General features: G+C 37.9%; 1 protein-coding gene across 1 annotated transcript; it reads left to right on the top strand.

The window, feature by feature from the left end:
- The first annotated feature begins 35 nt into the window (after nt 1-35).
- Nucleotides 36-10,509, top strand: ZCCHC4 (zinc finger CCHC-type containing 4). Its single transcript, XM_036381992.2, has 13 exons — nt 36-123; nt 309-427; nt 1,957-2,039; nt 2,721-2,996; nt 3,490-3,570; nt 3,881-3,953; nt 4,434-4,584; nt 5,098-5,198; nt 6,404-6,525; nt 7,106-7,181; nt 7,668-7,719; nt 8,417-8,561; nt 10,277-10,509. Exons 1-13 carry the CDS (start codon nt 36-38, stop codon nt 10,398-10,400), a joined length of 1,491 nt encoding a protein of 496 aa, XP_036237885.1. The 3' UTR covers nt 10,401-10,509.
- Nucleotides 10,510-11,050: the final 541 nt, after the last annotated feature.

The following is an 11,050-nucleotide window of genomic DNA, read 5'->3' as shown; positions in this document are numbered from 1 at the left end:
GCCCGCGCGGTGCCCGTCGGGACGGAGGCGGGGCCATGGCGGCGGCGGCGGGCCCGGAGCGGCCGCGGCCCGCAGCGCTCGCCCTGCTCGGGCCGGCGCCCGACGCGCCCTGCTGCCCTCACGGTGAGCCGGGCCCGGGGCTCATCTCCCCAGCGTCCCTGTGCTCAGCTCCCGCTGCGCTCCCGGCGCGGGCTGATCTGCTGCAGGCTTGCGGAGACCGTGTTCTGGAAGCTCGGCTCTTGCAGCGGAGCAGTGAAACAGGGCTGCAGGTGTTCCCTGTGTTATCCTATCCTCGCGTTTGTCCCTAGGTCCTGCACTTCTGTTTGTGAAGACCAGCCAAGGAAAAGAGGAAGGAAGAAGATTCTATGCTTGTTCGGCTTGTAGGGATAGAAAGGATTGTAACTTTTTCCAGTGGGAAGATGAGAAGGTAAGAGAGCACTGCTGAAGGCTATGCTAAAGACTCGGGCCTGCCAAGGTCATCAGAGGCCTGGAGCATCTTCCCTGTGAGGGAAGGCTGAGAGAGTTTGGGTTATTCAGCATGGAGAAGAGAAGGCTCCGGGAAGAGCTGCTAGCAGCCTCCCAATACCTGGAGGGGGCTCCAGGAAATCCGGAGGGGGACTTATTGCAAGGGCGTGTAGTGGAAGGACAAGGGGTGATGGCTTTGAGCATTCGGAGGAGAGGTTTAGATGAGATATTAGGAAGAAATTCTTTATTGTGAGGGTGCTGAGGTACTGGAAGAGTTACCAGGAGAAGCCGTGGATGCCCCATCCCGGGAAGTGTTCAGGGCCAAGCTGGGTGGGGTTCTGAGCAACTTGGTGTAGTGGGAGGTGCCCCTACCCATGGCAGGAGGGTTGGAACTAGATGATCTTTATGTCCCTTCCAACCCAAGTCATGCTATGGTTTTATAAAACATTGGCGATTTTTTTTTCTCTATTTAGCAATTTAAAAGGTATATTTTATTGTGGAAATCTCTGGTAAGTCCTATTTTCTAAACTTGGTGTAATAATTGATATTTAGCTGAGCACTTATTTCTGTCAGGAGAACATGTTTCAAATATAGCTTTCAAGAAAGGCTGTGTACATTTTGAGCAAACCTGGCATTTGTTATTCTATTGCCAAAACATATAGGAAGTTTGCCAATGCTTTGCAATGTTGAACAAAATTGGGTACTTCTGATCCCAAGATGCCCTTGTTTCCCCTAATTAAGAGAGAGATAATCTATTGGATACAAACAACAGTGGGGTATACAAAATGCTGAGATGGTGGGCCTTGGCATGGTGCTCAGTAGTCTCAGAATATCTGCAGCAATTTCTCCTTGTCATTCATTTTGAATATCACTTGTATTATGATGTCTTTTCTTGCATTGAATTTTACTGTTGTCTCTTTAAGTAAAACAGTTCCATAAGTTTTGACCAAATGTTTTGAAACTGTTGTGAAACCATGAGTATGTCTTGTGGGGACAAGACAGAAGACTCAGAGAAGAGTGTGAGAGCCTGAAATGTTAAAAGACTCAGGTGCAGATCGTAACAAGGAGCTGTCATGCCTTAAAAGTGATTTCACACTAAAGACTCGGGCAATATTTCTACTGTCATCAGCTTATCAGGATCAGATCATAGTTCTTCAGAGGGACCACAACTGCTGGCACACATTAATGGAAAGGATGTCTCTTTCTGTCTTCCTCAAAATCACCTTTTGAATTTTTCTCTGAGTATTACATGTGATAGGAGAATGAAATGCATAGTTTAAATTCACAATGAGAGGCTTGTGTTGTTTTGCAGCATGCCCCTGTGCTGCAGACATACTTGTTCTTCTGAAACAACAAAAGTAATAATTTCTCCTTCCTAAGTAGCTAAAGCATGAGACCTTTGATGCACCCTTTCTTCATGTTGAGATTTGATGTACCACACACAGCAGTAGCTGTTAGTTTTATAACTTTTCATGTATGCAAATTTTACAGGTGTCAGAAGCTAGGCTTGCAGCACGTGAAGAATATAATAGAAGTCAGCAGCCTTGTTTTACACACAGACAGAATGTGGACAGGTATTGTTAATGTATATTTTCTGCAATAAAGATGTAGTAATATAGGTAGGTTTAGGTACTCTGAATGTAGGGATAACATTTCAAGATTCTTTAAAATATGCAAAGATTAATTTGGGCAAATAAGAATTGTTGTATGGCAATGGAAAGGAAATAGCATGAAACACTGAACTAGAGCATGGTGTTTTCATCCCAGGAACCAGGAGGAGGGCATTGGGGTTTTTTCTGGGGGTATGTATAGTCATTCCTATGTTAGTGCTCAAGAGGTCAGTAGTAATTTCTGTTAAAAAAGATTTATTCCTGACTTTAGTCTACAAAAGTAACAGGCTTAACATTGTGAAAAGAAGCAAAGGTAACATAGTAACAAGTGATGTCTGAATTTCATGTGTAAACATACAGGACTTTGCTGATAGTTGATGGTGTCTTCACTTTGTAATCCAGTTATTTTGTGGAGATTCCCAGTATATTTGGTGGCAATATTTTATGCATTTCAAAGTGTCCTTTGAAAATTTTTTTTATAAATAATACTTCATTCTTGTGGAGTTTTGTGAGAGCAATGTAAACTGCATTGTCTGTTTAAGTATCTGAACTCCTAAAATATTAAAAAAACCCTCCATAGCTTCCCTTCCTCTTTGAGAGAGGCTTTTTCCAAACTTTGTTCCCTGTTGTCTTTTGTATTTAAAGGTACAAGAATTTTGTTCTGTTGCCGTTATCAAAGAGGAGGTTTTGCCAGGAATGCCAGCAATTGCTTTTGCCAGCAGAATGGAAAAAACATTCAGATCACCAGCTCCTGTGTGATATCACCACTGCCCAGCTGAAAAGTCCAAGTCAGCTTCTGTATCCACTGGAGAATAAAAAAACAAATGCACAGTATTTATTTACAGACAGAAGTTGCCAGTTCCTACTGAATCTCCTTATAGATTTAGGATTCAGACGAGTCCTCTCTGTTGGAACACCCAGGTACATCACTGAGAATTGTTACACTTTCACACAGTATTTCTGTCTCAAAGCTGTACAGCTTACTAATGATTATAGTCAATGATTTTCCCATAAGAGGTTCACTATTGGTGAGCTTTTATTAGTTGGGATTATCCAAGCATCTAGTGGGGTCTAGCTTTGAAATTATAAGATACCAGAGAAGACTGTGGCAACACGGCCAATAACACACACACTTCACACACTATGTATGATAGTGATGGAAGTGACATTGAGTTTCTTACCTTGTGATTTTTTGTGTGTGGTGATCAAGGGGACTCCACTGACTTGTCATCTTTCAAGACTAAACTATTTTTCTAACTTGGAGTACAGGCCAAATGGAATCACTGAAGTTTAGGCTCCTCAGTTTTCTCTATCTCTTTGTATTATGTTTAGTAAAGTACCAGGCATTCTTGTCTTGCAAGATCATTTCTGAAGTTGGTCATTATGTGTTAAATTTCTTCCAATCATACTTCAGGCTTCATGAAATGATCCAGTCAAAAGCATCACAAGAAGAAGAATTCAATGTTAGAGGCCTTCTGCTAGATATTGATTTCAGGTAGGTTTTAACAAATGTTTACATATCTGAAGAACATATACAAAGATGGGTGTTCTTACTTTAAGAGATAAATTGGTGGTTGTTTTCCCTTTCTTGTCTCTGTATCTCTGTTCCTGTATGCATACACAAATGGCATCCAATTGATGAGAAAAGTATACTTAATAATTTCTCAGTATTGGTATGTGTTGTCAGTAATCAGAACCCAAACATGATGTTTCTCCTGAGGCTTGTTTTCACTCTAAATATCCTATCCTAGGATAGACAAAAAGTTATTTATATTTTTCTACTCCTATCAAAACTTACTTTACAGGTACTCACAGTTTTACACAGAGGATGAATTTTGCCATTACAACATGTTCAATCATCATTTTTTTGGTGGAGAGGTAAGGTCAAGTATTTATTGAGTGCTTTGGTAAAAAAGTGCATGTTGTTGATGCAGAATTTTGTAGGAAATTCATGACTACTCTAGTGGAAAACATCATGGGAAAACATGAATTAATTAAGAACATTTTAATAGAAGCAGCAATTAAGGTGTGTAAACAGCATTAGTTAGCATAAATGTAATAGTCAGCTTTGAATTGAATGGAAGAGAACTACTGGAAAGGAGACAGTTTCATTCTTTGATTTTCAGTAATGCTTTGTATGTTAGCTGAAAAGGGCACTTGTTTTCAGTCCTTCAAATCTAGGTGCATTTTTTGTGGATTTTTTTTTTAATGCTACCCCAAGGGGAAATTCACCTCCACAAGAGGGAAGCAAAGTTCCGTCATCATAGTTGAAACTTCTGCAGTGATTGGTTTATTACCAGAGACAATGTTTACAGTTCTTGAATAATGATTTCTGGAATTAACCTCTGTTTCTTATAGGCTGCACGTGAAACTTGCAGGAAATTCTTGTGTGAAGAGAATGGTGAAAGAGTCATTATGGTAGCTGATCCCCCATTTGGAGGTTTAGTGGAAGCACTGGCTTCTAGTTTTAAAAAACTGATGGCAATGTGGAGTGAGACAGAAAAAGAAGGTATGTACTACAGCCAGATGGGTGGCTTGTGCTGTAAGATCACTTTAAGTAAAAAGTACCTATTTATAAGTTTGTGATTCTTGCTACTCAGGTGAATGTGAGCATCCTCATGTTACAATTTCTAAAGATGAACTATCATGTACCTGATTTACTCTCCTGATATTTTTAGTTCAGTAATGCCCAATTCTCAAAGTCTGTCTTAAAAACTTTTCCCTTTTTTTTTTTGCAAATCTACTTTGCAATTAAAATGGGCTTTAAAGGTAGAGAAAAATAAGCTATCAAACCAGTACATTTTCTTAGCAACCTAAGTGGATGTCAAGAATGTAATTACATGGCACTTACATCTCCACATGTACAATATGCCAAAACTTTCTGTTGCCTAAGAGAACTAGTTCTTCTGCCCAGCATGACGTACATATCCACGTTTATGTATTTGGAATGTTCACTGTAAATTTCTCATGCTACATGTACTATGTTTTTCTCCTATGTACACTAAAGCTTTTTCATTACTAGGTCATGACAACAGAGAGATGCCCATGTTCTGGATATTTCCATACTTCTTTGAGTCTCGCATTCTTGACTTTTTCCCGAGCTTCAGTATGATGGATTACCAGGTATGGCTGAACCCAGTGACTCTGCTAATTATACCAGCTGTGTGCAATGTGAGAGGAATATGAGTGAAAGCAAATGCAGTGGCAATGCTTCTCTGTAGCTGGGCCTTGTTCATGTGAAGCCTGGATTCTGTATTTCTATTAGTTGTATCTGTGATAACTTGATCATGTTCCTGTTATGTATCTTTAACTCATCTGTCATTTATCCATTATCTCATTTCTTCTGGCAGGCTTTCAGTATAACAAATTTGCACTAATTGTGACAGGTGCTTGTTGCAAAGGTGAGAGGTAACTTGTATGTTGAGTACATAATGAGTGTACTCAATAACAAATGTACATAACAAATGAAGAGTATTTTTATTCTTCACTGATGTTAAATGTCAGTGGGTAGTGCCCAGCCCTAAAAAAAAATATATGTATATTACAAAACTAAGGTTTTTCATCTCCAAAACTACTGGGATCAGAGTAGAATTGCAATGATTGAAATGTTTGGAATTACTTAATAAGTAAACTTGTCAGTGATAAAGCAATAATCTGGAATCAGCTTCTTCAGTATTGTATCCATTCTGTGCATGGTTTGGGCACACCTACTTCAGTGTGTTTTGAGAGCTCAGTCATGGGTATTCGTGATACTAAAGGTTTCTTTTTTCATGTAACAACTCTGCATGAATTTTGGCATTAATGTTCTGAACAGTGTGTCTTTTAGAATGAAAATTGTTGAAGAAAATGGAAAACTCATGCTAGGCTAGACTCTGCATTCCTTGAGAGTTTTTGTGACAAGTCTCTGAAGGCAGTGCTGGAAAAAGCAGGCTGATTAGATTTGCAACTTTGTAATTTCTCTGAGATAGGTTAAGATGTCATCTCTTGTACTGACAAACCAAGCTGTATAGATCCTTTTTTTACAGCAGGTTGCTCTTGTAATCAACTGCAGTGTTATCTTATGTATCCCATGCAAACAAGCAAAAAGGAATAAATACAATATGATTATTGAGGTGTAGTGAGTCTAGCCTAATACTATGTTTGCACAAATTTACAGGTAAATGAGACAAAAAACTTGATGTATAATTTGTAATCTGATTTGGGGTTAGAGTCTTGTATATAAACACGAAGATTTCATAAGGCACTTATAAAGATAATAAATATGTAAATAGCTCTGCCTGTGCTTGGCATTCAGTTTAAGAATCTTTGTTATGGTTTTATTTTTCTAGGTAGACTATGATAATCATGCACTGTATAAACATGGCAAGACAGGTCGTAGACAGTCTCCTGTCCGTATTTTCACAAACCTTACCCCCAGTATGATTGTGCTTCCTGAAGAAGAGGGATATAGGTAAGATATATTAATGCTCAGGTGACTTTTGAAAGAGTGTCTTTTTTCTTAATTAGGGCATAAAGTCTCCAAAGGAGTTTGGGATGGTGCTGTTCCATAGTGTCTTGCCTAACTTGGATGCCGGCCTTAAGACCATTTTTCTGTCTCATTCTGAAGTTGCATATTATATAAACAATGTGTAGGAGAGCTGAAATGTCTAAAAAGACATTTAAATTTTTCAGTGTGGAATTATGAGATTCCTTATTTTGTCTGTAGGAAATACTGTCTTACATCTACAAGACAATTTTACAGCTATGTCTGACAATCAGCTGTTAATACATTACTAAAAAAACGAACTTGTAAGAGAAGCATCAAGGAGAGAGAAATTTAGTTTCATTTACTACTGATGCTGTTGATAATTTGACCTGAATTTTACTGTGTGGATGTACTGTGTGTAAATGGCCTAAGTGCTCATTTGTGCAGCAAAGACAGAATTTTTAATTCAACAAAGCGATTTTGCAGTCCTTATATTAGTGGTTAAGGTTGTATAAAATTAATTGTTTTGTGAGCAAATAGGGGACCAGTACATCTTTTTCCCCAGATTTTGCAGTGTATGTCAGCGATATGTTAGTTCTGGTAACCAGCACTGTGAGATATGCAATTCATGTACATCAAAAGTAAGTATTTTCACTTCTTTCTGAATGGAAGTTTTAGCAGTAGTCAGATAACAACCTCTGTAATACTTGCTTTGGTAAAAACCTGTTCTGATACTGGTCATGGGAAACCCACAGCAGTTCAGATTTATTATTACCTTCAGAGTACATCTTCCATAACCCACTGGGAATTAATTTCTCTTTCCCCAATTCCTTTGTGTTGCAAAGAGGACAGGACAAGTTTGCTGCTTGCCACTTAGACCAGAGCTTACCCAGCTGTGGTCTGTTGACACATGCGTTTTTACTCATGCTTTTAAGTTGTAGAACTTGCTAAATTTCAAAATTTCATCTGTGGTTTTCACAGATTCTCAGGACTGTTGTTTCTGAGTCACAGTCCTTCTACAGAGGAGTTGTTCCTGTAAACAGTGGGGACTGTACACTAGTAGTTCTATTTTAAGATAGAATCAGTGGGGGGTTCAGTAAACAAAACCATTTATTTGCCTTTTATAGGATGGCAGACGATGGAAACATTGTGTTCTTTGCAAAAAATGTGTAAAGCCCTGTAAGTACAGAAAAATATTTTCTAAATAAAAGTACATTTAGTCCAAAGAAACTGAAATTTCAAACCAGAAGAGAAAATATTCTGTGAAAGAAGTAAAATGTAATTCAGAAGACATAGAATAAACAAAAAGTCTCAATTTCACACAAGTTACTATTCTTTAGTTTAGCTGTACTTGCACTGTGTGTAAGTGGAATAAATTCTTGCCATGGCACACTAAATCCCATTTATATTTATCATGGCAAAACAGAAATATTTCCATTTGTCATATAAGTATTTCCTAATTTTCTAAACTTTGAATTTCCTAAACAAGTAGGCAATTACTAAAATGTTTGAGAGATCATGATAAAATTATGTTTCATGCACAAATTTAGTTGCATTTATACCTCTGTATAAATTGCTGAAGCCATTATCTTTGTTACTGTTACAACAGTCAAAATCTCTGAGTACATTGTAACATCTGCACTATTTTTGTTTTGAAGATGACACACAGGATAAAAGTTCTAATGGCAAAATAGTTCACACTTAATTTGACAGTATGTCTAGTAATGTGCTAAGGGATCAGAAAGTGACCACATCGACCTTTGTAAAGCTAATCCAGAATTAAACACCTGGTAATGTGGCCTGTATTTAAAGCTTAGTTTCAGAATGTTTGTTTTAAACTTCTCCAAGATCATAAATCATGTTATCTATTTTGCAGCTTGGTTTCACTGTAACAATTGCAAGTGCTGCACTCTTCAGCAGCACAGCTGTGAGAAGACTGACAGTGGCTGTTTCGTTTGTGGCAAGGCAGGTCACAAGCGCAGTGCCTGTCCCAGTCTGTCCCGCAGCAGAGCAGCTTGTCAGTAAGTGTGATACTGCATTAACACAGTGAAATACAGCATTCCCATGAGATGAGATCTTATGGCAGGCAATCCGTTCAGAAAGAGATGATTTTCCACTTTAGGTACAGATGTCAGCTTTCCCTATTGCCCACTTGCTGCATTGCTGGGGAGTATATACTGAAGGGAGGGTGGGATAAAAGGCAGGTCACTTACTGGGGCTCCCAATTCCCTGTCTGTGGGTTTTCTTTCAAAACTGATTTATATGAATTGCAGACTTGGTGACTGCTGCATGGAGCTCTGTCAAGATGACTGAAAATTGAAGTAATGGAACACTTTTATCCCCTTTGAATTCCTCATGAAAGGGCAGAGAGAAGAGTCCCTATAATAAGAGTCACTAAGAGTCACTAGTTATTGCTTCCTGTCTCTTTTGCTTTGTTGTAGCATATTCTGCTTTTTTTCCTTCTGGTACTTCAGGTGCTTTTTGTAGTATGATCTAAATCTCCACCATTAATGAGGATCACATTGAGTACTTTTATTCTTCCATGATTTTCCTTTTGTTACATACAGAACAACACTGTACACATACCTGTATGTATCAGAGAGCCAAGTGAATGGTGTGTGAAAACATTATGAATGTTTTCAGATGGAACTAACTGAAAAGAGGAAAGGGGATTTGCTAAGAGATGATCCAGCAGATGGCTCAGTCTTTCCAGTTCGGGATAATTGATTGCACTTCTATTAATTCCTCTCCAGAGTAGTGGGTCTTTCTGTGATTTTGGACTTGAATGGCTGTAGCAGTGGAAGGCAAATTTTCCCTCCCCAAAGCTGTACCTGTGTTACACGGTGAGACTCAGACCATTATCCTCTTGGATCAGTATCCAGAGACTCATTAGATGCCTGCTGGATGGCAGATGGGTACAGGTGTATTGCTTCATATCCTACTGATACTAAACCAGGTTTTGCTTAGGAAGTATTAGACACAAAAAGTAGCAAAAAATGTTTCATTTTATATATCTCTCAAAAAAAAATTAAATCTCTTAATGTTTCTGTTTTCTTGACTAAAAAATTAAAAAGAATGCTAAAAGAATTTCATGAAACCTCATCTGTTTTTTCTATCAAGGAGGATACTGTTCTGTCAGTTGTGCCAGAGTGGTTTTAGTACTTTCAGGCCATCAGTTAGTTCTTTTGCTGATTCATTGCAGAAGATAACTTAGATTTCTTTTTCTAATAAAAATTTTGTATGGTTGTTATAATTACTCAGTGTTTTGCATTATGACATCTTTTGTCAGAGACAGAAAACAATCCACTTGCTAGTTGTATTTAGGTCCTGTACTAATTGCAGGATGCTTCCTACTGGTCTTAAACTTCACATACTTTCTTCTAAGTCTTTCTATTATATATGCATGCATTATATATTCAGCATGAAACTCTGTGTGCTTTTTTGTACTCAGTGAATGAGTTTCTTGTTTTCAATATCTGTGTAAATTTAAATGCTGAATAAATACATAAAATGAATGTATAATGGCAATAAAGTGGACAGATTTGTGAAGCTGAAAGACCATAACATTTTGAGATGTAATGTTCATTGTCCTTTTTGTGACAGTACTTCACATACTGCCACATAATTCATAATTCACACATAATGTACTCATTTAGAATACCAGCAAATGTATTTGTACAGAGAAGGGTGTTTTTCATTTTATTCTAATTTCTATGTTCCTTTTTTTGCTTTACAGACCTGACAAAAAGAAAGGGCAGAAAACTCGAAAGAGAATAAAAATGGGGATCTGTAAAAGATTAGCTATGAAACATGCCATATTCTCCAAGAGGAAAGTAAAGAATAAGAAAAAAAAGACATGACTTTTCTTGCTGCTACATAGTTGCTAATTTATTTTTTTATTGTCAGCCTTTTGTTCCATTTTCTAAAAATGTAAGTGTTAACATCCAGAATAAAACCTGATTGAATCAAGTGACAGTTCCTTTATTATACATCATTACTGGTACCAAAAAAAAAAAAAGAGGCAACCCCAAAACAGCGAAGTGAACTATCACAACCCTTACCATGTATTTGTATAATGTGATAATTTTGTATTTAGGATTAGCTGTTTGTCTAATTTGGTGGGTGTTGGATGTTATGGGTCTCACTGAGAGGTGAGGGTACTGGCTGATGCTCTGGTTTTATGTTGGTATTGGAGGATGTGGGGCAAGGGAGGAAGTGAGGGTAGGTGATGGGAAGGCACGAGTTCTAGGAATTCGGTCTCAGTTACAGTTGTGAAAAATGCCAATCACTTGTTTTTAAAATCTTAAAAGTTTAATAGTAATAAAATGGTTATAAAAATAGTAATACAATTAGAGTAATAATTGAAATTTGGATTAGGACAGTATGAGACAATAGAAACAAAGAGTTATGGACGTCCGGGTACCTTTTTCTGGGCATAAGCCTGAAAAAGGACCCCCGTTAACAGAGGATTAACCCTTAAAAGGAATAACCTGTTGCATATTCATACATC

This window comes from Molothrus ater, chromosome 4 (assembly GCF_012460135.2).
Source record: "Molothrus ater isolate BHLD 08-10-18 breed brown headed cowbird chromosome 4, BPBGC_Mater_1.1, whole genome shotgun sequence".
In the NCBI taxonomy this organism is placed as follows: Eukaryota; Metazoa; Chordata; class Aves; order Passeriformes; family Icteridae; genus Molothrus; species Molothrus ater.
Note: the sequence above shows the minus strand (reverse complement) of the source record. Positions and strands in the feature narration are given on the sequence as shown.

Coding starts and splice junctions, on each gene's coding strand:
- ZCCHC4 (XM_036381992.2), top strand. CDS start 36: ATGGCGGCGGCGGCGGGCCCGGAGCGGCCGCGGCCCGCAGCGCTCGCC. Junction 2,040..2,720: donor CACAGACAGAATGTGGACAG/GTATTGTTAATG, acceptor TTGTATTTAAAG/GTACAAGAATTTTGTTCTGT. Junction 3,571..3,880: donor CTGCTAGATATTGATTTCAG/GTAGGTTTTAAC, acceptor CTTACTTTACAG/GTACTCACAGTTTTACACAG.